Source organism: Anas platyrhynchos, chromosome 1, assembly GCF_047663525.1.
Source record: "Anas platyrhynchos isolate ZD024472 breed Pekin duck chromosome 1, IASCAAS_PekinDuck_T2T, whole genome shotgun sequence".
Classification (NCBI taxonomy): Eukaryota; Metazoa; Chordata; class Aves; order Anseriformes; family Anatidae; genus Anas; species Anas platyrhynchos.
In genome coordinates this window covers 128,565,640-128,593,458 of record NC_092587.1, presented here as the reverse complement: position 1 = coordinate 128,593,458, position 27,819 = coordinate 128,565,640, and the positions used below count along the sequence as shown (strand labels likewise).

General features: G+C 43.3%; 1 protein-coding gene across 1 annotated transcript; it reads right to left on the bottom strand.

Annotated features, from left to right (window-relative positions):
* Positions 1 to 978: 978 nt before the first annotated feature.
* Positions 979 to 24,885, bottom strand: ACE2 (angiotensin converting enzyme 2). The gene is made up of 18 exons (XM_013094461.5): positions 24,577 to 24,885; positions 21,792 to 21,950; positions 19,858 to 19,951; positions 19,121 to 19,264; positions 17,946 to 18,058; positions 17,339 to 17,447; positions 16,528 to 16,625; positions 14,858 to 15,027; positions 13,604 to 13,830; positions 12,636 to 12,780; positions 10,931 to 11,029; positions 10,158 to 10,280; positions 9,573 to 9,745; positions 9,113 to 9,165; positions 5,017 to 5,114; positions 3,913 to 4,029; positions 2,479 to 2,673; positions 979 to 1,820 (listed from the first exon to the last, which is right to left on the bottom strand). The coding sequence occupies exons 1-18, from the start codon at positions 24,757 to 24,759 to the stop codon at positions 1,703 to 1,705; spliced, it is 2,418 nt and encodes an 805-aa protein (XP_012949915.4). The 5' UTR covers positions 24,760 to 24,885; the 3' UTR covers positions 979 to 1,702.
* Between the last annotated feature and the right edge of the window lie 2,934 nt (positions 24,886 to 27,819).

The following is a 27,819-nucleotide window of genomic DNA, read 5'->3' as shown; positions in this document are numbered from 1 at the left end:
CTCACCACATAACAGAAAGAGTCTGTATATAGGTTCTCAGAATTTTGTGGTGTCGTTTAATGTTGAACCTAGCTTTTCCACAATTTGGAGCTTTTATATTTAATGCTAATAACATTTATTTTATGTATGATTGCAGAGAGGTGCTGAGATTGCCTGTTTGCAATCTGCTGGTATTTAAAGTCAACACATTGTTTTGTGAAGTACATGCTACATGTCTAAGATTCTGAATAAAATATATCAGCTGGTGAAAGTGAAGACTAGAGACAGATACAGGACAACAGTACTGGGTACAAAGATATCAAAAGGAGAATCTAGGGCAACTGACAAGGTCATGATACACCACTTGATAAAATATTACAGGGGATTCATCTTATCTAGCTTTAAGCATACAGAAAACAGGGATTTTCCAAGTTCCCTATATAGTTAATAATGGCAAGGAGAGGATGTCCTATTTTATTGGTTTTTGTTATACATTTTGAGAGCTCTAAGCCTTGTAACAGTGGAAACTGATGAAATGTAGAAACTTCCATGAAATGAAGTTCTTATCTTCTGCACAGCTCCTGGCCTGGTTTCTGTTACTTTCATACATGTTTACATACATGAATGCATGCCTGCAATGCACACACACACAGGTTTAAGAAAATAAACTCCCAAAACTATGAAATAAAATTATGTCAGAAATGGACCTGCAGACTGCAATTTATACACCCATGCATATGCAGTGTAAATTCTTCTTGTGAGCTTAAGACCATATCTGTGAGATAATTATTTGTAATAATAATTACACAATGGTATGAATAACAGTATAGTATAGAATACAATAAATATAGTATGTTTATTATAGTAAGTAATATTATTTAGGTAATAGTGCAATTTGTATTTGTAATATGCAGTATTTGCAACAGTGGAGGCAATGGCTGAAGTACTGATCATTTAGTATTAATGAAATGTATTTCATGTTCAAATGACAACATACCATGGATTTTTTATTTTTATTTTTTTGTTTGTTTGTTTTTGGTTTTGAGGGGTCACATGCTAATTGTTCTCTACAATACATCCAACAACCAGTTAGAAAAATAACTTATCTTACAGCTTTCTAAGTTCCAGTGCATGTTAGTTTTCATTCTGTAACCATTTTACAATGATACAGATTTCCTGTAGGTGCAAAAAATGCATTTATTTCATATCAAATTGAATATTTCGTCACAAACATTCTTGTAGTGGACAGTTGTTTTTTCGCATTGTCTATGAGATAGACTTTTGAGTTCTCCATCCGGAAAGATCAGGATGTTTCTTATGGGCATCACAAGTATATGAATTATTCTTGTCTGCCTTGATCTGTATACAGCTCTATACTTCCAAGAGTTTATATCTCTTTAGAGAGGAAACAAAGACAAATTGGATGCAGCACACCTATGAAAAGCAGCAGAGACAGTGTGTAATATGATGCACACAATTTGTAGAAAAGCCACAGGACATACACATCTTGCATTTTTGCATGTTTTTTTAGTTACCACACGTATGGCAGAATTAGTTACTGTTGTCTAGGAACCAGTACATTCAGGGTCTACCAGAAGTCATGGTGTCTGATGACATCCATAGCATTTTGGTCCTTGCTAGGCATCACTGCTACAAGTGAAGAAAAAAGACACCAACCAAACTAACCAAACGAAAAACAGAAACCCTTATTGTGCCATGTCATCTAAAATGATGTTTGTGTCTCGTCAGATAGTTCAAATCCCTTGTTGCTTCTTCCATCATCATCATAAGGGTTCACTTCACAGTTTGATTCTGTTTCTCTCTCTCTTCCTTTTGCCTTCCTGTAATAGAAATTATTTTTATATTACAAGCCCCTGCTCTGTTCAAGTCCTTCTGGATCCTCAGAATAAGCAATTGCAAATAATATTGTTCTCAACTGGGAAAATTTGTGCCAGAAGGAATTTTTCATTGGCTTTAAAGGGAACAGCAGCAAGCCCACTACATTCTCAGAAATCCCATTATCGGAGAGACTTACAAGAACAACCCAACCAAATTGGTGAAAATGCAATAATATTTAAGAGAAATGGCATTCCTGGACAACCCCCAACAAGACCAGTGAAGACTGCAGGTGCTGATGAGTGCAGGCAAATTCTGCTGCTGAAGAAGGCAGCACGCAACACACAGGCTGCTCCACCAGCCCTGCTGCAGGGCTGGCAGAAGCCTGGCCGTGCCACAGCTCTTTGCAGCCACAGCCCGTCCAGCTGCCTCAGCTGAACTGCTGATGAAAATGAACTTGCACTACGCTGCCAAAACTGCCATGCACTGAAAGGCAGGGAGCTGAACCGTTAGCCACTACTGTTGAAGGGAGGGAGATGATAAGCAGTAATTCCCTGATATGCTTCAGTTAGATTTGGTGGCCAATCTGTAAGCACCCTGATGAGTCCAACCATCGGGACTTCTCCCACTAGTCATGATTACTGTGTCAAAAATACTACTTACTTTTTCCGATCTCTCTGTCCGCTGACGATCAAGACAATAACTCCAATGACAACCAGGCTAATGACCACTCCAAATATAATTAACCAGATGGTGACTGGTGGTTCATAAGGTGCAGCCAGGGTTGGAATGATGCCCACAAACTCCAGCGTGTCATCATCCAGCCCGAAAGCCTCATTGATTCGTCCCCGAGACATGCTGCCATCAGGAGGAAATTAGAAGTTTCACATGTTTATTGGAAAGAAAGAAACATTTCTCAGTTGCTTTATAAGTCTCCAGTATGCCAAGTTCCCACTGAACTGTTCGGTTGAACAGACTGCACAGGAGGTACTGCTAAACTTAGATTCCTTCTTCCTTCAGTCACAGGGTGGCAGGTAACAAACATGATAACTTAAGCCCTTAACATGTTGCAGCTTAAATAACATGTTCAGACACTGTCTAAGCTCTTAAACCCAGTCTTAAAAGCTTATCAAAATGCGGCAAGCAGCCTTATGATCTCATTCTCTATTTGTGCTTTGCCTCTTATTCTCTTTATCCATAATTTTATTGGTTATATGACAGAAAACCTCAGCTTTACCTTATTCTCTTTCCCTCCTACAGCCTTCCACTACCTTGATTTGTGCTCTTTACTGCCCTGAAAATACTTTCCCTGTTGTCTTTTCTGTGTCTTGTTTTCCCTGAACCTCTGCTTCTGTCAGTTTGATCTGGACAACAATTTTCATAGTCATACCTCTCCCTTGGTTCACCGCTTTCTCTAACTGCTTTCTCAGCCCCATCTTGTGTTGCTGCTACTTTTAGATTTGTGCCGTCTTCTTTTCCCAGTGTACATTATCCGTGACCATCTGCAGACTTGCAGTTTTACTTACCATTTTTACAGTAATAACTGACAGTGGTTTCATACTGTGCTATAAAAGAGCTGTTCATTGACCCATAAGTGGGAATTAGCTCCTGCTCTGACTCCTTTTCTCTACAGTCAAATACAACTGGCTTTCTTTCTAATGCATCATTCTGCAGTTGTCACTAACAATAATTCTCACACTGAATTTTCTCTAATGAGAGAAAGAAAACACATGTGCTCTTGTGCATGTACACACCATTACCATGCCTCATATTTCAGAATATAGAATAGTTCCCGTTAAAGTTGAAGCAATGATATTTCCTGGCAAAGTATGATGCAATTAGGTGTGTTATGACAGTTTTACAAGCCCCCTGAAGCATTTTACATTGGCTGCTGTCCAAGACACCATCAGATAGATGGACTGTTTTCTTTCTATCATAACCGTTTCTCTCCTAGTATTTCCATTTTAACTGCAGAACTGACTTTCTTATTACCCTTCCTGTTTTAGCAGGCTTAAGCTCTGCTTTTCCTTCCATCCTTTCATGTACTTTGTTTTTTTTTATTGTTCATTTGTTTTTTCCCAGAAAGCAAAGTCTCACCTGATGGCACTTTCCACGTCAGCTTTGGGCACAATATTGCTGGCATTACCTGGCATGCTGACAGTAATGTAGAAGGAGACCCTTTGCGTCTCTTCCGAAACATGCACGTCTGTAGCCCTGATTGAGAAACAGAAGAGAAAGTTTTTGTGGTTGTTGAGATGACATTAGCTTTAAATTCAAGTAAGAGAACAGTTGCATTGAATAGGTAATGCTAGTCTTTGCCAAGTGAAAGCTTCCTAGTGACCTCAACTTGGAAGTTAAACTTATCCTGTTAGAAATTCTTTTTGCAAGTGCTAAGGAATAACCTCAGATGGAGAAAGCCAATTCTATATCTGGGACAATCCTAATTTTCCAAAGCACATAATCAGCACACAGAACAAAGAGTGCTCAGGCCCTCTAAGGTGTGTTTAGGGCAGGTCTCATGAGGGAAGTGATATATGAAATACCAAGTGGGAAAAGAAAATCCTTCTTATGCTCTGCAGAGAACAGGTCCTAGACATTACATGACCGATGTTCTATGAAGTAATATCAAATAGTTAGAATAGATAGCTTCTGAAATTTTTCCAAGAGACCTTAAAAAACGGTGTTTCTTCTTACCAAAATCAATCTCAAATGATAGATTCTGTTTGTAAGTAAACCCAGATAAGATTAGTAAGTCTATATGGAATCTAAGTGCATTATTATCAACAAGTTTATCTTTCCTGGGCTCAAAACCTCTTGGATATTCAGTATCGTACATGTATACAATTGGAAATTTTTATTTCTAACCAATGTGTCTTCTCTGATATTTTCATGGGGCAAAAAAAAATTCTCTGATATTTTCACTGGGCAAAAATTCTCAAGGCTCACTTTCATCACCGATGGGCAGTGGGACACAAAGCCTCTGCAGCCACTGAAGTTACCTATCTTAGCACACAACTCCTGAACTTCATGTTTCTTGAGGAAGAGAAAGAACTGCATGTAATGAAGCTGGCACCTCGCTTTTTACAACCAGCTGATGTTTAACATTGTTATCACCACAGAAATCACAATTCCACCAAACCATACCACTAGTGAGCCAGAATCAACACAGGCATAGCCAGCATAGTTAGGCAAGCCACTCACTCGAAGTCGATGAGTTGCTGCTTTTGTGCGAAGTATGTCCTCATGGCATAGGCGATGGTTGACTTGAACAAGAAGAGCTCACTTTTATTCCACTCATACTGCAAAAACAGCACAAGAGAGATTCATCAGAGGTGACAGTCGTATGGCAAGTTAGCTGACACTAAGAAATCATTCTAAAAAGACAGTAATTGTAATGCTTGGCGTGCATTTCTGTTTTATTTATTTGCACCACGATAGCACTTTGGGAACCTACTCAAACATTTTATCCCTGTTAATCTAAGCATTCTGCAGAAGAACAACCAAGCAGGCATCCCTACTGCCAAACAACTCATCGTGCTATCCCTCTGCAATCATGTGGGGCTGCTGAAGATGTTGCAGTCCTGCCTTGCAGGAAGCAAAGGCAGCAGAAGCAACATGTGCTCTGTCCCAGTTACTGTAATTCATAGTCTGTGCTTTGGAGAGAGGATAACAAAGTGACCATAATGATGACAGCATTTCATGATTCAGATCAGCAGGTTAAGCCGGTAGTAGCACCTGCAAGGGCCAAAAGGGCTGAGCTGGCGATGCTGATGCTTGTGGTACAGAAATACAGCCCGAGGGGGAGTTTCAAAAGCCCATGCTGGTTCTTGTGCCCACAGAGATGAAAAGCTCTTTGCATCAGCATTTCTACTGTTCTTCTTCCCTTAAGAACAAACAGGCAATATAAAAAATTCCTTGCCTGTGTGCAGGCTCCTCCCAGCCTGCCTTATGAGTCCAAAGTTATCCTGGGGCACAGAAGTCAAAACCAGCTTCTCTGGAGCAGGAACCGGGAGCTTCACAGAGGGCAAAAACCTCCTCAAGAGCTGACAACGCACCCCAGCCTGTTGTGCAATGCCATGTGTGCACAAAGGGAAAATTCCTTTCAGAACTATCCAGTATTGAAGTATCTAACCCCTGAAGGCTTGGATTTGATTGCATTGCAGGAATGCCTATAAATGCTGTCAGTAATAGTTTTACACCATTCCTGACTTTCTCAAGCGTCATTCAGGAAGGTGCGGTAGAAGACAGCTCTGTTCTAACAGGAGGTTATAAAATCTAGCTGCATTCTTCCACTCTGTCCTCCTGTCACCACTGGCAAAAAAAATAAACACACTGGAGACGGGAACAGCAGGAGCCCACACGAAAGCTGGTCCGTGCTGCATCGTGCCCCAGTAAAGGCACTGGTGACCCAGGAAGAGCAGCCCCTGTTTCCCCCCATGCCAGGCTGGTTTCTCCTGCCAGCAAGGGCAGAGGCTGTTGTCTGCCCCTGCCCTGGCAAGGCAATGGTGTTCTGCTCACCAGGAGCCAGGCAAAGCCCTGCCCTGGAGCGCTTCCTACTCTTTATCTCAGGCAGCTGGCAGCATTCACCATCACAGCTTGCAGGCTGTTGGGGGGGGGGGGGAAGGAGGGTTCCTCTTATTTTTGTTTAGCCCAATATCTTTAGGCTCCATAGGGATTTTTGATTTATTTATTTTTTAACCTGGAGCTAATTGAGCTTGATTCCTCTACTGCTGCTTTCTGTACTTAGCACCTTTGCTTTTTAATCTTTTTTTTTTTTTTTTTTCTGTAGCATTTTGTCTTTTATGTACTAATGTACTTTAATTGCCAGTGTGCCTCTCAAGTGCCTTTATAAATAACATTACTGGCTGCGTGGAGGGAAGCACCTGGCTGGCTTCTGGTCTGTGTGTGAGCAATGACTGCCCACACGCTGTCCCTAGGCACCTCAGAGATCTAGCCTGATGCCTGCTGTTCGCCACAGGGGCTGCTTGGCTTTCAGAGTGAAATGAATGTCCCGTGTTCCCTGCAAGACGCCCAAGTGTAGCTTGAAAGTCAGTGCCTCTAATTCAAAAAGGCTTTTCCGTGATAAAATACACGTAAATGCCTGCAGGATGACTGCTTTCCATTTCCAAACACCACCTTGGTGCCCGCCTTTTACAACTCGACCACAGGAGTGACAGTCACCCAGTGGGGCATGCTGAATTGATGTTTGAAGGAGGGTTTATTTTCAAATGGTGGTCAGGGGATTCCCATTCAAGGGACTTTTAACAGTTTCCCTTGATAGGGCGCTTGCTTAATGCCCCAGCTGGAACAAAGCTGTGGGTGTTTCAGCCTCAGCAGCTACGCTGGTGATGCTGTGGCTGCAGCTTTAATCTCGTCAGCCTGAGAACAGTTAGCAGGGTAATTGCAGCCGAACACACACTGGCATAGCTGGCACGGGCCCATCTGTGAGCCTGGGTGCTTAATTTGCTATCACTTTGTGCTATTGAAACTTCCCTGCTGGTAGCATCCAGGGTAGGTAGCTGAGGGCTACAATATTGCCTGTACAAGCTGTGGCTGCCCCCAGTGCCCCCATCCCGCAGTAACACTCTCCCTCCCCCTGCAGAAGAGCCGGGGATTCCTCCTTTTGCATTCTAGCCAGTGCTAAGGAGCAGAAATGCAAATAGATTTGCTGGTGTACTCAGAATGCCTTCTGCTGTCCTAATGGAGCAATGCACTCCCAAATCCATCTTAAACACTTGCTCCACATTCCCGGCTTCTGTGTGCCGTGAGCTGCATAAAGCAGCCCAAACATATTGCTCTGTGCAGTTACAGTCCTTGTGTGTGCCACTGCCTGCTTCTCTGCACACTAGTGCCCAGAGACACATCCCCAGGAGCCCCACGGGAGTGAAAATTGGGGCAAAGTATAAAGCTGCCGAATGGAGAAGGTTTCTTGAAAGTTGGTGACGTGGACTGGTTGTGAGAGGAAAATGCACGACTTGCTCTTCAGAGCATAGGAACCTACTGTCCATACAATAATTCAAATTAAGTAATCTGTATGAGATTGTTTTACAGCTGCTCAATTGCACAACAAAAGGCTGTGATGGCAAAAGGCAAGCATAAAAATGGTATTAAGCTAAACATTAACCATAATGACTAATAAATGTGTTGTAATAGGGAGCCTTTTCATGCTGCTGATATCAGTTTTGAATTGTATCTAACTCGACTCAGCGGTCTAGGAAGCAATAAAATTCCAGTGGGGCCTGCATGTGAGACAGTGATAGAAGCAAGAGCATTAATTCATATGAAAAATGAGCCCAAGGTACTGCGTCCTTGCTAGTCCAATAGGCTCCGGCGTGCAGGTCTAAATGGCCTGCCTGATGACATGCTCCTTCTCGGAAAATTACTAACACTCTGCAAGGTGAAAACAGCGATTAACGGGAGCAAAGTGTCTGCCCTGAAACCTTCTAGGACGCCTCCATGAGACTGGCACGAAGAGACAGAGTGAGAATAAGGAGCAAATTTTTAGCCAGGTGTCTGGGTTAAACAGATGGGCCAAGCCAATGCTCTGCTTAAAATCTTGAAGAGCCCTCTTTTGCTTTGATGAGTTTTGTCAGTTGCTGTAATACATTTTATTGGACCAGCTGGTGTAATCGGGGAGAGCAGACACTCTTGGGAAGGAAAGCCCTTCTCCTTCCCCGAAACACAGCAGCTGCATTGCCCTTCTCAGTCTTTATAATAGAGCTTGTGCCTGCACAGGGGCAGCAGAATACCTCAGGGCTACAGCGAACAGGCAAACAAGGATCCACAAAAGAGCAGTGACAGGAGAGCTGCGGTGTGAAACTATTTGAGAATACAGGGTGGGATTTAACCCCTCTGTTTTAGCGTCATATTTAAACGTGAAGTAGCTACTCTGATAACTTCTGACTGCAGTCATGATGATGGAAATTAGGAAAAAAATGTCGGTAGAGGCTTTTTATCTTTTACTTAGCCACAGCAGCATAGCAGGACAAAATATTACAGTTTTTAGGTACACAGGTCCTCCTATGCTAGCCCTCCAGGTAAAAAAATGGTTGGTAACTCCATGGTATAACTTAGCTCATCTAGCTCAGATGTCTTTTCTTACCATGGGTGAGACCACTCCCAGGAGAGGTCCCACTGCTAACTGTAGAGGCAGTCTTGACCACAAACTCAGATGAGACATCTATGGGATAACCCTCCATCTCAGCTGATGCCACTTGTCAGATACTTCCTGAGTGACCAGCACAGCATTCCTGTTGCCCACGCGACACACAGAGCCTCCCAGTGCAAGCACACTTACCGTCTGGCCTGCTGCTTTCAGGCTGATGCGTACTTTGATGGCATTTTCAGAATCTGATGGAAAAAGAAACAAGACCTGGGTCAGAGCTGCAGTGACGTAAAGGTAGTCACTGGGAAATGCTGAGACAGCTACAGTATTCTTGCAGGTTCACCTCCTTTCCCTGGCCAGCTTGGTGGAATTTATCTCATTTCCCTTCAGCCATCTCTACCACCAACATCTGCATCTGAGCTGTAAGCCACCCAAGCCTTGTTTTGTTTAGATAGAAAGAAGGAGCACATCTAGAGGACAGTCCTCCAGCCTTCTTTAGACATCTCCCGAAGGAAAAATGTCTTTCACTCCACGGAGAATAGGCAGCTCAGAAGCAGGAATTGGTGTTTGATGAGGTGAATCTCACTACCAGAGACAGGCACAGCACTGTACATGTAAGAGTTAATAGAATCAATGCGCAATCAATACATACATGGAGTCCAGTCTGTATTCCAGCCAATGTATCTGCCAGAATTGTTTTTTTGCAGCCAGTTAAATAAAGGTTCGAAGTAATGGAGTAGAGGTGTTGCATTCATGTACTTCTCTCCTGTTAAGCTTTCCAGTGCTTGAGTCCAGGGCTTAGATCTGCCTAATTTAAGCAATTCTCTGTGTATGTGGAAGGAGAGAAAATGCATGTTATTGACATGTTCCATCTAGGCATCCAGCAAAACAATCTGCAATCAATATCGAAGTTTTCTCTGGTTTTTTTGGGGGGGTTGGTTTGGTTTGTTGTTGTTGGTTTTTGTTGTGTTTTGTTTTGTGTTTTTTTTTGGCTTCTGAATCCCCTCCTCCCTCCCATCATTCTTATTAATAAAAATAAATTATTTTTCATTACCAGGAGATTAAATCTTTGAGGTTTGCTTCCTCAGCTGATGTAAAGTTAGCCAAATTGTCAAGATGAACTGACAAGATAAATGCTAAATTTTCAAGCTAAGTTCATTCTTGGTGTAACCTCAATGACTCTGGAAGCTTTCAAGGGCTTTGCTATGCTCTGACTATGAGAAATTGTCCTTGTTACCTCAGACTCCCACCAGCTGCCGTGGAATTGGTGATGTCGCACGTGTGAAGAGGGCCGGTATGGTTGGCCGCTTTGCAAAGTGCCTCATGGAACTGGAACTGGTAAATGGTCCGGGTGTAATACCTAAAGAAAAGGCAGGGAGAAGGAAAGCACACATTTTGTTAGTTGTCTATCAAGAAAATCCCAAGTCCTTGGACTTTGGGAGGCTCCGCAGCATCAGCTCTCTTTCCTGCTTGGAATAAGCACTGCAGCGATGCGAGGCCAGCCGGTATTTATAGCCTGTGCTAACTCTGACTTAACAAAATGCCAAAATCAAAGGCAGCAGAAATGCCCCAAATCTGTTTGCTGCCACATAGCTCAAGGTTTTTCCTTTCCCAGGTCTCTGATCCAGCTGAGCCTCTAGGATGAGGTGGCTGGGACACACGGAGGGACCAGAGAGAGTTTCTTCAGGGCTGCATGTGCACGGCCCAAGTGACAGTGGCACAAGGCATGTCTCCCCATGAGGCAGGCACATCATATCGATGTGATCCCACCAGTCTGATAGCAGCACAAAGCTGCTCCGCTTGGTAACACACCCGGCCATTCAGAGACTGCTACAGAAAAGCTCCTGATGTCCACTGAAAATGCCCTACTGAAATCAGTTGCCTTCAATCAGGATGTTAAACAAAATAAGATGGTGTCATAAAAGTCTTCAGTATGTTTTAGGTAATCAGAGCTTGTTCTGCACCCAAAATGTAAGTCATGAATTAAACATCAAGCAAGGCTGGAGTTACCTTATGAATGAGTAATCATTGGCCACGTGGAACAGTGCAGCAGGGTCGCAGTACGTCTCATCATGAGGGACTGGTTCAACAACACCAACTATGTCTCTCCTGCAGACGGAGGAAAAGAAAAACCATGGGATTTTCATTAATAGTTAATAAGAAAGAAAGAAAGAGAAAAAAAAAATTCTTTTCCTCTGTATTGTCAGATACCTATGGGTGGCTCTCTCCCTTCCAAACACGAGAGGTATATACAGCTCTCCGTAACCCCAAAAGAATACTGCTCCACAGCTGGAGACCACAAAGAATCTGCTTTGAAACTGACGGTACAAGGAAAGGATTTGCAGGGTGTGCAAAGTAGTTGGTGGTATGAAATATCTTAGAAGATGTGCTTCACATACACCTCATGCCCTGCGACACCCCAAGTTTTGTGCTGGGTAAGTGCATGCAGAGACTGGGTGGCCCAAAAGGTGAACAACCTGCTGTGTCCCACTAGGATGGAGGTGAGTTTTTTTTTCTTTTTTTTTTTTTTTTCCTCCCCTGAGAGCATGCTTCCTGATCAGTACTTCGGAAACAAGCCCATGCCCTAATTTCTGAAAATGCTAATAAACTTACACAGAAATATTTTATCTGCAAACCTGGATGACAAGGTCTTGTTTCAGCACAAAGCTTTGCAGTGTCATTACAACAGATGTGATAAGCTTCCCTGAACAATTTGTCACTCTCCATTCCTCTGACATCTCTGCTACTTTTGAATAAATCGAAGCTGACTGATTTTTTATGGTGGGTCAGGAGGCTTGCTGACATCAAGTTTTGTTACAGATTTTGTTTGTTGATGAAGGCTCACTGCTTGTGTTCCTGTTAGAGTGTAGACTCCAATTTCAGTGTGGGGATTGCCTGGTTTCTTTGCATTTTTCTGCCCCCATGTAACCACCCTGGGAAATGATGGACTCCAGCCTGAATCAAGCCTCTTTTTAGTCTTGAACTCCATGGAGGTGGAAATGGATTGGCTGGTGGGGATAACCTTTGAGGCACCTCTGGCTGCTTCTTACCAAGGGAAGTGTATTTTCTTGATTGAGAAAGGTAGTAGTTAGCAGAAATATCAATACATAGGAGAGGAAAGCAGTCTGGAGATTTTTGAACAGCTTACATCCAAACCCACTGTTAAGTGCTAAGGAAAAGCTACAGAGAAAAGCATGTAGAGATGTTGGTTTGGACTGATATCTCTATGCCTCTCAGGTTGGCATGTTTGATGAACTTCACCTTCCTCTTGTCCTTGGGGAGGTGGGGAGCAAACAGGAGCATGTGGCCAGTGAGATTCAGGGAAGAGAGATGTACTTAAGCTAAGTGATGTCCTGAGGTATGTATCATGGGGAACAGCAATGCTGATCCTGGGATCTGGAACATCCCATGCAAGGGCCACAGGCTGTCTTTAGCAGAGAAGCTGACATTAGAAACGAGGAGAAAGTCTGCTGAAAGGTAGGGGAGCTACCTGAAGCTGAACACAGTGTTCATGGGGATAGACTGCTTGTGAGACCTTGACCACGTTTTTCACCACATTGGGTGTTTCTACATGGCACTTTGCTGGGCTTCGTAGAAACATCCTGAGAAACAGATCTTGCACAGAGGGGCACAGGCATCTCAGTTATGTTGAATAACTATGAAGGAATGGTTTTGCAGAGTCAATTGCAGAAAAATACTCATTTCTCAAACTTACTTCATCTCCCACCACTGCTTCGTCCATTCCTGCTTTGTAATCTCACCCCTAAAAACCATCCACCTCCACTTCTCCAGCATGTAAGTGAAAGGCATTGTTCCAACAATTGTTAGTGCTTGTTTGAGCAGAAAGTTGATTTCAGTTTCTGAAGAGAGAAGTAGTTAAGGTAACAGTTATGTTAGCAGTTAGTATCCAATTAAGCAACTAAAGTTGCTTCCTATTACAGCTAATGCTTACAGATGTCTGAGTTAGAGGCTTTACTAAGAAAAAAGTGGAAGGAAGGATACTAATGAAAAAAAAATACACGAGGAAAGATCACTTAAATAATGTATACCATTCTGTATCTATTTGTCCACCACCACCACCTCTTTAATAATTTAACACCTTGGTATTTACATGCCATTCTCCGATGGGGAATTTTAAATTGAAGATTTTAGTACGTCTCCATCCTTATAATGCAATGCTTCAGGAAGGCAAACAAACTGCATTGCAATGAGGGCTTACCTCACCTACGTTGTCCATTCAATATGCACATAAAAGAGGGATGTAAATCTCAAGGCTTCAGTTTCATTTTAACTGCTAAGTGCATACCTCTGAGAGAAAGGTATGGCTTTATGCAATCAAGAATTTTTTCAAGAAAATAGTCTTCAAGAAATTGAAAAGACTATTGCAGTCTCATCTAGGTGAGCTATGAAGATTTTGCAATGAGCTATTCAGTAATGAAGAGCCAGCTATTTGTTTCTAAATTATGTAGCTGCATTATAAAGTCGTGTTCCTCGCTTCGTGATGCAATTTGGGGAGAAAAATAGGATTGCTGATAAGTTGCTGGGGCAGAATTTACAGAAGCCTCTGAGTTGCTCACTCATCTTGCAGACAAAATACTCTAATACAAGAAAAAAAAAAAAAGAAAAAAAAAAAGGCCTGTGAGTGTTCTCAGTTAAATATATAGTATTTATGCATTTATTTACCTTCATCCTCTTGGAAAGTTGGCTCTAGGAGGTCGAGAGATTTCAGGTGCTCTGGCGTAGCTGCAGAAAGTGACATAATTTCACCTACTGCTTCATGGAAGCCCTCGTTGGCCCCGCCCCGCAGCAGGAAGGGCTGCTGAGAGTATGCCATGTCGTACTCGATGTGGCCCATCTCATGGTGCGCCGTCAGGAAGTCATCCATGGTCACTTTGGTGCACATTTTGATCCTGCAAGCCAGGGCAAAGCATTTGTGGTTAGAGATATGGTGGCTGGGCCACTGCTGCAGGGCAAAGCAGCCTCCAGAGCCAGCGAGCACCCCACGCCTCGAGCAATTCTAGCATGTCATGAGGTTATCTTGCAAGGGTGAGGACTGGAGGGGAACTCAGCAAAACACTTCCATCCATCTGCCTAGTGCACCAGGAGTATGGGAAAATGTCTGCTTTGTAAGAAGCAGGTGCTCCCTAAAACTTGGCAATAAGTTTGCTGTGCATGTTGGAGTGAGCATCCATCATCAAATTTAAGCAGATGGCAGTGTTAAAAAAACTGTGTCGGTCACTCCTGCTTTCATCCTCATGTGGGTACCATTTAATAAAGGAAATTATTTCTTCCAAATGCGATTTCCTTTCTCCTTTCCGAGAGTGCTGAGGATGGAGGCTGGCAGCTTTTATTACAGCTCTGTTGGGGATCAGCCTCTATCACCAGGGAGCTGCAAGAGGGGATGGATTTTGCCCCAGGACACTTCACTGTGTGGGAACTTGCAGTCTCTCTCCTTACCGGAATATGAAATAAACTGATGTTTTTCATGAAACTCTGGAAGTCTGCCTACCAGTTCTGACACATCAACTAAAGGTAGCAGGTGGTGTCTCAGGAGGTTTTCTTTTGCTGCCCAGGGACCTGTGCCATTGCTGCGGAATGTGTAGGTGACCAGAAATCCCAATGATACCAACAAGCACCTGCATTTGTGTTTATTCTTTAAGCCCTGGAACAGTCATTATTTTTCTAGTTCAAGTAGATAATAGTCACTTCCCTGCTTAAATTTGAGAGTAGCCCTTAGATCTTCACAGGAAAAGCTACACAGTAAGTTTTACAATCCTGCAGGCTCCCTGCTCCCTTGTTTTCCTTTCCTCTCTTATCAGACAGAATAAAAATAATGAATAAGGAACAATTAAATCTTAAAACAGCATGGTGCACCTTCAGTGAAAATATGAATGCTCTAGGAGATGGTATGAGAAAGGGTTATAGTAGCTGCAGTACCTGTAGTCATTTTTGCCCATATCCCATGCCGTAGGATGGCAGACAACCTTCCTGTTGTCGGTCGGCTCTGTGAGCATGGAGTTTTTCCAAAAGCCCTCAGTCATGTTGTAGAGGCCAATGGAGCTGAAGAAGGCCTCAGCAGCTTTGAATATTTTCACTGCATCCCAATTCTGAAGAAAACAATGACACCATTGACCATTTCTTCTGCATGGAGCCCGTTCCCAACAGTCAACTTAAAACAGAGCAGCTGAATTCACACTGGTCTATCAGGGATTTCAGGTCAGCACCTGGCTTACTGAAAGTCAGGAGACAGTGTCCATCATTGGCACTTTCGTAAATGCTGCTGGGAATTGGACTTAAGTGTTTTCCCCACAAACAAATAGGCTTCTGCACTCACGAGAGTCAGCAGATAGCACCTGACTCAGACCAGAGAAGCCTTTAGTAAAAGATAAGGTGGTGGAGATAAAAAAGGTCAGAAACACGACAGATCTGGGATCCATTTCTTCAGCCTCTTCAGTTGGGAACAATTGTTTGAGGGAATGGAGCTGCGCTTGTAGCAAATGTGTGTGAGAGGGGGTCTTGGCCGGAACCATAAAACCTGGCAAATGTATCTATGGGAGTTGTCTATCAGATTGTAACTGCACATTAATATCCAGAATATTTCCCAATGCCACTCGGCAGTTTTATTACTCTAAACAGCAGGAGGTCTGCATTGGCTGGGCTGGGTTTTTGCAGAGATTTACGTGGCAGATGGCTAATTTGGACAACAGTCCTAAATTAGGCATGAACAAGAACGAGTCCAGCCTTCATCCCTGAGTTTCTGTAAGCAATGCTTCTTTTCCTCATGGTGGTGCTTTGGTATAAGTAATTTAAGACTACGGGGGGGTCAGTTCTGTAAAATATGAGTGAGATTCATACACACTAATGCAAGCTGCTTATGAATCAAATGTAGCTATTCCTTCTCTTGCCAGTATAAATTTAAATGGAGCACTTCCTCTGTGAGGAGGGTAGAATTCAGGTAAATAATCACAATCACAAAAACTTCCATTTAACACCTTATTTTTCTATAAAAGGAGCATGATTTAGGCAAGCATACAGAGTTTTCTTCATCCACATTGTCAGTCTGGCAAAGGTGTCATGGTTGCTAACACTGCAGATCTCAAACACAGACCTTATGGTGCTATGCAGTTATCAAAAGATAACAGGCAGAATTGCAGTTTCCTAGCTGTACCCAAATAAACAAGAATTGAAAAAAAAAAAAAAAAAAAAGAACTGCAACATACAAACTATTTGATTATTGTAATGGCTGGCAAAGGTCATATTTGATAACAGCCAGTTCCATGAGTCCTGAAATATTTATATCAACAAAATATATCTCTTAATGGACAGGTGTCTCTGAGGAATACAGACTCGGAGCCAAGATTAAGCCAGTCAAAGAGGGTGGGGAAGAAAGAGAGGAGAACAACTAAGGGAAAGAAAAAGTACAGTGGAAAATGAATGAACACATTAAGGTGAAGAGCAAAAAAGGATGCAGAAAGCAATTCTTTGCTGGCGGCATGGCTACCTTTGGACAGCTATAGTTTTATAGACACTGGCTGACATGTGCAATTTTTATGTTATCTAAATTCATTACATAATGCATATTGCATAAAGAATTTATCATGTCTTACCTTTTGAACCATTGCATCAGTTACATCAATGTTTGGTTTGGCTGGATAGGGAACAGTCAAGGGATACAGATTTGTCCAAAATCTACCCCACATATCACCTTCAAAAAAGAAAGAAACATAGAAATACTTTAAATGGTTGACTATGTATTGTTTAAATTGTTAAAGACAGTTCTATAAATTGTGTGATATCATAAGAAGGGAATCCTATGTGCCTCCACAGGTTTGATCCAGATGTGGAGAGAAGCAGTTCTGGGAAGTCGTGCATAAGTTAGTCAGATCAACAATCCTTTTATTTCCCAAAACCAGCTGTACAGTATAGTTTCAGGACTGATCACCTTCCTAAGGTCTGCTTAAAACCGAATGCCCATATTGTTAGCCCATGAGATTGCTGCCGTTGTGCTCATACACATTAAATTACAGCAGCTTGATGCTGCACACTTTGAAGGCAAAGTCATGAAATACCACCACTAAGGGCAAGATTTGAAAGGGAAAGAATATAAATCCCTCCAAAATCTCATTTCAGAGGAAGACAAGTGCCACCAAGGGGAGAAAAATGTCGCTGTGCTGTGCTGGAGTTTTGAGCTGGGTGCCCATGGCTCCAGCAGGCAGGATGCTTGCCTTCCCCACCTGCCTCTGCTGCTAAGCACCTCTGCCATCTCTGCCAGGGACTTCTTGTTTCTCCTCTCCCCTTCTCTTATTTGTATCCTGTTTGTTAATATTAAACAGGCAGATTACTCTGTTCCCATGTGCCTTGAAGGTGGTCGTCCTGTGTACAAGGCCAGGCTCACGCGACACGGACGCGTTGTCGTACCCAGCAAATGAGCGGGGAGGCATCCCGTGGAGCTGATGAACTGGGAGCCGTAGGCCTGCTCCAGACGGTGCCTCACATAGGCATGTAGCTGCTGGTACAGCGGTTTTATCTGGAGGCAGAGAAAGAGAAGGAAGCACATTAATTTCTCTTGTCTCCACCCCACTCGTCCCTCCTGAGCAGAGAGCCTCGAAGGTGTCTCTGACAAAATTCTTCCCTCATGAACCTGAAGCCTTTGGCATGGAGCAGCAAAAGGGACCAAGCTGCACCGTCCCGATGTGGTGTGTCTGTTTGGGGATGGTGGAAATGGGTGTCAGGCCCTAGTAGAGGCTGGCTACAAAGTTTTTGCAACAAAAGGATCATGGGGAGAAGGACACTCCAGAAATTCATACAAGGCTATGTGCTCTCTGCGCCTTTCTTTTGGGCTTGTCCTGGCATTGCTGCAGAGGTAAAAATTGTCACCTATGACCGCCAACAGCTGCTAACCTCATGTGGACTGAGATTGAGCCATCTACAGCAGGTCTATTCTTCCTTCACAACATCAAAACATGAGCCAACCCACACAAAACACAATCCGCTGTACTTGGTAAAGGCATTTTTCTGCCCCTACCTGCTCAAATGTCTTCTCCACATCTTGAATGAGCTGGTCACGGCTGTATTTATACTCTTCTGGGTAATCTGCTTCATAATTTGCCCTCCAGTAATCTCCATAGTCAGCATAACCTGTAAAGCAGGGAGGTGTTACCCCATGACAAAGCACATGGTGTGGCTCAGCCAGCAGGAGCAGCACAGCTCCCTGCTGACCCTGTGCAGGGCCACAGACTTTCCCCAAAACCAAAGCAACACCAGGACTGAAATTCAGCTTCCAGTGGCACTACATCTTCCAGTCCACTGAGCTCCATCAAGCCTAGAGACAAAATGGTTCACAGTTGAAGTCTTTTCCCTAGTGATTTAGAGGAAGGTCATACTGATGCCTATGCTTGATTAAAATTTTCAATCTTTTTTTTTTTTTTTTCCTTGTCCAACTCTTTGGAGTGTAATGTCTCATAGCTGATCTCTAGCTCTAGATTGGTAGTTTTCAGGAAACAAGGTTTATAGGAAAGTAGGTGATCCAGCAGCAGTTTTGCCAAGAGGCAGATAATGTAACTGCTTCAGCAGCTATTTTAGAAGTCCTCCAAAGAAAAATAATAGCAGCCTGCCATTGCTCCTTGAAAAGACAATACCCTGTGATTTGTGGAGAGATCTCTGACTGAAAGCATATTTCCCTTAGTGCAAAATCTTTTTAAAACACCTGGCTGTGTCTGCTGCCCCAGACCTGTAAAACCTGATCATTCCAATTGGGGCAGAAGTAACACTGCTTGTGGCTGGTGCAGGAAGGCCGAGAGGAAAGAAGAAACCTCACCAGGGACATACAGCAGCACTCAAAAGCTTTTTAAACTGAGCGTGTTTGCCCTCAAGTCACAAACTGCAGTTCTGGGAAAGGCAGTGTGTGTCTAGTGGAGGGCACTGATACATTATGGCATTTGGGAAAGCGCCACTAAAGATACCCCCTTTTTGTTCCAGGCTAGTGACATAATTCTGATCTGGTCCTTGGCACCTGTCTGCACTACCTTTTATTTGGCGTCATGCACACTCAGAGCAAAATACATACAAAATGTTGATCATCAACGTGCAAAACAGGCTGGGCTGTGAATTCTGGGAAAAGTGTGCAAGACTGAGGTATACTTCTTAATTTCTGGAAGCCAGAAAAAAAATAAAAAAAATAAAAAAAAATAGGCAACTTACCATTAAGCTTTGCAGCCTCATTTTTAAGGTCAACATACTCTTCATATAATGGTCTCATCATTCTGCCAACATCAGCTCTCCAGCCTTCCCATGCCCACAGTCTTTCATGGTAATCTATGCTGTTGGCCATAATAGAATCCAGACCTGTCAGAACAACAAATATATATATAAGTACTAGGCCTTGAAAAAGCAGAATCTCTTTATTTTCTTTTACAGCAGGCAAATGAGCCAAAGCCAAAGAAATTTCATGAGCTAAGAAGATAACACTTTGTGTTTGATATACTAAAAAATCCCATTATTTTATTGCACCCTTTTTTGATTTAAGATTTTCCCCTTCTTATCTTTAAGAGACACAGAGCAGATCATGAGTCACTCAAATTAACCACGCTCTCTCCCTGCATCAGCTTCCCTTGCCTTGACAGTGTTCTTGAGACTGGCCTCAGTGCGATGTCGAACCCAGCAAGACTAGGATGCCAGGGGAGAAAATTATAGACTTTCCACGGTGTGGGCAAGCCCCGGGTGACAAGCAGGCTGCCACATAAACTGAGCAGCCCTCTCCTGCTGCAGGCCTGCTGCAGGTCCCTGGACTCCAAGGTACAATGAAATTATGACTAAGCTTTAGGTAGCAGGATATATCTATGGGAACTACAGCCTGTTTTCTCACAGTCATGGGTTTCCTTCCTCTTTTTGAACCCGTGATATGAAGGGCACCATATGGGCAGCTGTTAATACCATACCTGGCTCCAGCACCATGCAGTCGAATGGTGCGGTGGTTTTGCAGACAGTCCCAGTGCTGTAGATGGTACTCATTGTATTTAGCACGGTGTTCAGCTACAAATTAGATGTGAGATAGCCCATTAGAAACACACTATGTGCAAAATAATGGCCAGTTATGGTAATTCCTTAAGAGCTCGATTTGATGCCTCACCCACCAGCTTAACATTTAAGCTTATGTCTAAACTCAGCAGAGATTAATGAAAGAATTTGCCCGAATGCATTACTGAACCAAGACCTAGCTGGAAAAGACAGATAATCTCTTGAATATATGATGTAATCTACAGGTCCTTAATATCCAGTCAGCAGATCTCTGCATTCGATGAACACGAACTGTCAATATACAGCAGCAATAAAGCAATAAAGTTTATCAACACGCTCCCATGAATGTGGACCCACCTAAAGCCTCCCAGTAGCTCGTGTTTTAGAGCAAGAGCAAGAAGGGCCCCATCTGCAGAGGCTGTCAGGCTGCCTGCTGCTTGCCAGCATGACATTATATTGCACCAATGCTTAACCTCCACCGCAGAGAAGCTACTGCTCGTGTCTTGGGTCAGCTGAAGGCCAAGTGCATCTGAAATCACCCAGCTCAGAAGCTATGCTACACAGCTGTATCTTTGTATCTTTTTTTTTTTATGTCTTCAAGTTTTCATACCTCAAGAAAAGCACGCAGCACTTTTAGCTTTTCCTTTAGGACTAGGCTTTTCCGCATTTAAAGCTTTAAACCAGAACCACTTAGAGCTGTCAGTGGGAGGGGTCGTTGATGACTAGCTCTAACTTTATCTCTGTCAGCTTTAAAATGAGTGGGGACCCTGGGAAATTTTTGTGTCAGTGAAAAATATTTAAATATTTCTGTGGAATCCCATCAGACTGGAAAAAGTCACTTTTCAAGTGAAAATCAATCATTTCAGCCCCAAAGGCCATTTATCTAGGAACCTGCAAGTGTCTAAATGTGGACAGTACTGAAGAAAATACCTCCTCAACAGTGACAGCATTACCATCAGTGCACTGCTGTGCTCAAAAATAAATACATATTTGTATGATCCTCCAGCATTCCCAGCAAGGCAATCTGTCTTTCCAGAGAGACATCTCATTTAGACCAAACAGGATGTCCAGCCAGCATGCTGCATTTTGTGTGAGGTGGTTAACACCGCTGATCCTAGCTGAAAAATCGCAGGATCCTTCCATAATCAGGACTGCAGGATCCCCTATCTGGGCAGTATGTTTCAGTTTGAACTCCAGCAATAAGAAACTAATTTAACACTCAAGTGCTGGGCTATAGATCCCTTTTGAGTCTTCAGAGATGCTCAGTCCAACTCCTCATATGCTCATTATCCATACACGAGTTTCATGTGAACTTTACAGTGGAAATGTCAAACCTCATTCTGAATCTTGCTTAATGCTGGCCTTCAGCAGCTTGCTGTGGAAAGGGGCCATTGACCTTCACCACTTTCAAGCATCCCAGGGCACCTGCTGCATAGAAGCATCCCCTCTCCTTCACAGCCTGACAATGCAGCGTGTGCAGGGAAAGAAAGGTTGCCTCTGCCTCCGCCTGTCTGGCTCGCTGAACATCCTTTCACCCATCTCCTGCTTATTGCCCTCACTCTGGACTTGGCCATGCACTTGACACAGGTCCTCCTTTCCCCGTATGACTAACCTGGTCATTTGTGCAAGGGCAACCCTGAGGCGGGTGCGAGTTTGCAATTTATGGCACGGATTACACAGCAAGGTGATGACCTGAGAGGGAAGCAGTTTCCTGAGCCAGACGCCCCTCATATTGCTGAGGTCACCTATCACAGGTACGTGCTCCTGTAAAAAGCATGATCCTCAGCCAAGCAGGGTGGTGACAGCACCATGCCCTTGCTCACCTGGCACAAATAAGCTGTGCTCAGCAACTTACCCTGCTGTATTTTTCTGGTGACAGCACGGAGGATCCCTTGTCCTGGAGAGACTGGATCTGGAGCCTGAGGAGAGGATCCTGGATGTCGGATAGCGGGAAGTTGCTGGCATTCCTGGAGGCCTCCTCATAAAATGCAGACCACTTGGCACCCGCCTCGTTCTGCAAGAGGGTCACACAAGCCCTGGGTTACTTCCCTGAAAGAGGGCAGCAGCCTGATGTACTCAACAAGCAAAAGTATTTCTTCTGGGGAAGAGCTTCGTTTGCAGAGTCCACATGTGGACTGTAGGTTTAGCACTTGCACTGTGCAGCTGGAGAACTTTCTGACTTCACTTTCCAAATAAACATTTTTCTTTGGTGATAGCAAAAAGTAGGACTGTCTCCTCACAACATATTTGTTATAATTGATCCAGCATCATCTAGCTGTGTTCCCTGCTAGTTTAAATCACCATAAATTCTTCTTTTAGTGCTTCCTTTGGCTCACCTGGGCCTAACAAAGTACAGGTACAAGCCAGGGCCCAGGAGGGCTGTGACCCTGATGTCATTCCTCATTTCTGCTTCAGTAGCAGTAATAACCAGTAGCCAAGATATTGATATCGAGTCTTCTCATGCAAATATCACTTTCTCCTGAAGTTTTAATTAATAAAAGATTATACGTGGGCATGGAAGACTCTAAACAGGTGCCTAGATCAAGCATGCAAAACTCAAGAAAATGAAAGCTACATGAAATTGCTTTTTTCACTGTTGCAATTACATACATGTGAAACTCCCAAATTTCAGTGCATGAAGCAACACCATAAGAACATTGTTTGAACTTGAGACCATCTTTAAAAGGTCCATCTTATTCTTTTCATCTTTCTTTGTATATGTTTGTACATAGATTAGCATATCATCACCTGTCCAAAATGGCAAAAAGAGTAGTGCTAACTCACCTGGGCCCTTGGAATAATGCTATTAATTGTGCACATGACAATTTTTTGGGCTGTGAAGAGGGCACCTGCAATGCCTGTCCCACCCTGCTAAGACATCGGGATGCAACAAATGCACAGTGAGGCCAACCCTTTTTCCAGGGCTGTGCCCAAGTTGTCCGGCACTGTGCAGGATGGACCAAGCTTCAGGCTCTGCTGGACAGAGACAGCAACAGACATAACATACCCATTCAGACCCCAGAATCCTTTCCAAACACTCATCCTTTTCAGGAGCAAAGCAAACAGATCCGCCCATTGCTCAGCAGCTTGCAAAACTCACTGGGCAAGAGCTTAATAAGCACCCAGAGGAAGAGCAGCACTGTGCAAATCTGCATTTGAATTGCTTGTCCTGACCAGGGAAGAAGAGGAGCTCTAGGAGCAGTGGGGCAGGAGAGGGGGCTCTTTAGTTACAAAAGCTGGGGGAAAACAGTTTGCTGTCTTTTTTTTCCCTAATTAGAGAGACTGGTTGATAAGTCAGAGGAATAGTTATGAGGTTTGTGGCCCACTTTACAAGGAAAATGGATGGGAAGGAGCCAAAAGGGACAGTAGTCATTAACTCTGCTCCTCCAGCAGAAAGGGAGGAGGGGAAGCAGTGGGTTTATTACCAGCACTACAAAAGAGATCAAGCAAGAGAAAACGTCCTCTCTGAGCACTGGACTAATTGGTTCTTATTGCTGGTATCTCCTCACGTATTATATTATCATCTCATTAATGCTGAAAGTGCTGTATGGGGCTTTCATTTTACGTGTTTGGAAACATTATAGTTTAAGTACCTGGTGCATTGGAAAACATTCCAGATTGACAATGATTAGTCGTTAGGATTTCTTCCAGCAACCAGTCTCCTTGCTTTAATTAAGAAATACTATAATTAAACCATGTTTTAATTAAGCTATAAGACAAAGTGGAAGACTTGTACTGTTACACAAAAGTAGATGTAGGATGTTCAGCTTCATTTTTATGCTCTGAATTGTTTTTCTCTAAAACTTAACTTAACTTTAAAATGCAAGTAGCTACAAAACTCAAGGTGGTTTTTGTTTTTGTTTTTCTTCTTCAAGGTGTTTTTTCTTCTTCATTTTAAAGGTTCCAAGGTTATGAGATGCCAGGCTACAGCACGGCTGTATTAGCAGGCAGTCAGATCATGGCTGAGTGCTCTGAACAAACACAGTACTTGCCAAGAGACCCAGTTGACTGGGACAGCAAGACGTTGGTGTTGGAAAGCAGGGCAAACTGTGCTGCAAGGTGCTTCAAGTAAAAATGTTCTATTCCTTACTTCAGATAGATATTTACTTCCAAAGCAATGTTCTAGACAGCCATGGTGCAAACTCCAGTGGTGGCTTTTCGAAATCTGTAATCTCACTTCATTTTTTTCCAGTTAATACTCCCAGTCAGCCTACTAACAGCCAGGGCTATGAGATGAATGTGGCCAGTAGGTCTTCCCCTCTATAAAGAATGGGATCCCCTATACAAGACAGGGATAAGCTCAGGACATCAGTGAATATAGAGGCAGGTGCTCTTCTCCATCCAGCTGATTTTGGGTCCAAATGTTCCTCCTTCACCTTTTCCCTCAACTTACTGGGGTGACTCAGGGTCATGGTTGAGGGCAAGTCCAGCCTCTGGCCATGTCAATGCAGTGTGAGGGCACCCCTGTCACCAGCCCTAGGCTTCAGATGTTGCTAATGGCCCAGGCACCTCCAGTGAGTTAAAGCAAGCTTCCAAAGCAGCACCCAAATTTCTGTCAACCATGGTGGAACCAAAACAAACTGGAAAGTAACTATCAGATTCCTAAAACACTATTAAAACCCATAGAATAGAGCACTTACCATCTTTGTGGCCGTCTCCTCAGTAATGTTGGTGTTGTAGTCCCATGAGGCAAGGGAGTTTTCATAGTTGATGTCTTCTGCCCTCACATTGAACTCTGCCAGAAACATTTTGGCTTGATTTGTGACATCCTGTGGGACCACAACAGTGCTCAGACCACAGAGAAGCAAGACGTGAGCCAACATGTTCGTGTCCAGGCTGAGAACCTCCCAATGAAGTAGTTTTCCTCAGATGAGCTTCTCTACCTCCTTCTCATCAGCATTTATGCATGGCTAATGTGAACTAAAGAGGCTGAATCCAATTTTCCAGGCCTTTTATAGGTTTTATCCATTGAGGAGAGAAAGGAAAAAGTTTTTTATAAAAAGTCAAATAAACAGAAGTCAATGATTAACTTTGGAAAACATAATTACTCCTACCATTTTATGGCCTTCTTATAAAAGGCTTTTACTTTTGGTTAATGTTTCCCAAATGCGCTGTCAATGATACAGCTGGTCACTTTATCTATAGCCTGCCAGTGTCTTTGGTAGCTCAGAATCTGTGAATCCTTTAACAGGTTGGTGATAAGCTGTAAAAATATTTAGAAACTTCACTGAAACACCAAGCCATGACCTTATTTCCCAGGCAGAAAGAAAATCCACTTAGCCCAACATAGGGTATGTGGTTAGATGTTCAGGACCATGTTTTAAAAGTCTTTGCAAAGCCTGAGTAATTTGGAGACTCTTCCTTATTTTCAAAATGACTGGGGCATATAAAACTAGATTTTAAAGGTGTTTATGAACTATCAAAAAGAAGCAACAGAAACAGTGGAATCACAGCAGCTTGTGCAGTGACCTAACTTTAACTATAAATCAATTTGATTTAAATACTAAGATAACTAAGACTACTAAGATGATTTCAGTTAAATATCTAAATACCTTTGCTAATCCAGTTAGGGACTGAGTTCTTACTGCAAATCAATGAGAAAATCAATGCGTGAATTAGCTCTGGAAATGCAGCTTGGGTTGAGTGTTATTGATCAGACAATACCTTAGTACTTTTTAAATTAGCCTATTTCTGCTTCAGGATCACTTGGACTGGGAGATGTGACTGTGCAGAAACATCCATGGGGTTGATTTCCAGTTCCTAGAGGAGTTGCACAGAAATCTTTATGAGCCTGCCTACACAGGGGCAGCAGCAATCAGCCCCTTCATTGCCAAATCATGAGAGAGAAGCTGCGGCCCTCTTGTTTGTGAAGGGCAGAGCACGGCATGGCTTCAGCAGGGCCACCACCACCAAGCAGCAGCTTGAAGGCCTCGAGAAGGCCTTGAGAAGACTCCTCACCCAGGTGTTTGCTGGGAAGCAGCACTCATTACTCCTGTACTCTCCTTCCAGGATGTTAGCTTAACCTGCTCGCACAGGCCTACGCAAAGAGGAGCTCATGGCCTCCCTTGGGCGGTGATCCTACATTCATGCAACCCTTCCTCAGAGGTCACATTCTCTAAATTGCATGTTATTCTCGCTGGTGCCATCCAGACTCTCCACAATTTGTGCTTCTTCAGAGATGGTGTCCAAAACTGATCATAACTGAAACCTTATCAATTATCAGTAACACAGTCACTGTATCTGACACACTGAGGTCCCTTCTGGTAGCACTGCTGCTTGTCCAGCCCTTCCCTTTTTGCCTCTGTACATCTGGCTCAAGGGTGGCACTAATTAGAGCATTTTGAATTTGTCTGGGCTGAAGTCCATCACACTGATTTCAGGCAATTTTTCCATTTTTTTTATGATGATTTGGAATTGTAATCCTTCTGTGTCTCACAGCTTGGCAATGACCATAAACCTATTACCAGGTTTACTATTCCTATATTCAGATCATTCAGGATACAGCAAGGCCCAGGAGAACTATCACTTTAAACAGCCTCTTTTCTTGATTGAGAACGATGGAGCCTGTTTTTTAAATAATTATGTGCATTTTGCAATTCTCCTCTGGTTCGTCTTTCTTTCATTTGCCTATGAGATTGGTCATTTGGTGAAATGTTGACAGATTATTTTTTTTTGTTGTTGTTGCCATTTTGGCTGCAGCTTCTCCCTTATCCACGAACCCTGTTGTCTGTCAAAGCAGAGAATTATATCTATTACCTTGATATGATTTCTTCTTTTCCAGCAGAGAACAGGGACTATGATGATTATTTGCTTTAACCCTTTAATTTTCTCTTCTGTTCTGGTAAGGTAACCTTGCAATCACTGAGCCTGGTACCTTCTGGCATACTAAAAGCAGGCTGACTGATTGAAAATTCCTGTTTTACATACAGGTACTATATATATATATTATTTTTCCCTGTTACAGTGCTCTAGCATCATCCTTGGGGCATCCTTGCTAGGCCTTATTTCCCTGTCATGGTACCCGAGTAACCCATGCTCCTCACTCTGTCCTATGCCTGCTACCTGCCCATGTACTGCCCCAAAATCCTCACAGGTTCCTGCATGACCAAGGGGTTCCCTGGTAGTGGGATACTTGGTAGGTACCTCATGGGTGCTGAAGGGCATAATCTCATTTTGTATAGGGAGTGCACCTGCACCTGTATTTAAGTGTCTACACACGTTGCGGTGAGCCACCGCTGAAATATGGAGAGTCGCATTAAAATGCAGTGTGAAATTTCTGTCTTACTTCTAGATATGTTTTAATGTATGCTGGGTCCTGAGCTGGGATTGATTTGTGTATCCTGCCCATGTTGGGATGAGCTGGGAGCATGCCTTGGGGTGGGCCTTCAGGCTGCTCTGGAAAGCTGGCAAGAGCACCCAGACCATTTGTACCACAGTGAAAAGGAAACAGCAAACTGAGAAAATGAAGTACCTGGAACCTTTTCAGGACATCCAAACCTCTATCAGAGGCTGTGAGGCAGCAGCCATTGGGCTTCAGTGATACAAGGAAACCAACTGGGAGTTAAGTTCTGGTCTCAACCAAAGATGTTGTTATACATGATTGTGGCTCGTTTGCTGGGCTCGCTCTGAGACTATGACAGTTCGCTACCATTACGGTGCAAAGGGTGAGGATAACCTGACATGATAGCATAGGCTCATTCGCCAGTTTGCCAGTTCTCCCCTCTGCCACTGGGGTCTGCAGCATGAGCCATGTCTCCCAGCTCCTCCAAGTCCCCTTGGTCTTTGCTGTCTGACATCTGCTTAAATAGCTGCCTGCTGCTATGTTCAGCTGCACCCTGACTGTTAGAGCTGTTTCTGCCTCACCACTCATGTTGCTGGCTGTG

Bases quoted from the DNA above. Each gene is read 5' to 3' on its own strand.
- ACE2 (XM_013094461.5), bottom strand. From the start codon at position 24,759: ATGTTGGCTCACGTCTTGCTTCTCTGTGGTCTGAGCACTGTTGTGGTC. The intron at 11,030-12,635 runs GTAAGTTTGAGA...CTCCGTCTGCAG, and splicing joins AAGCAGTGGTGGGAGATGAA to GAGAGACATAGTTGGTGTTG. The intron at 2,674-3,912 runs GTGAGACTTTGC...TCCTGATGGCAG, and splicing joins GACGTGGAAAGTGCCATCAG to CATGTCTCGGGGACGAATCA.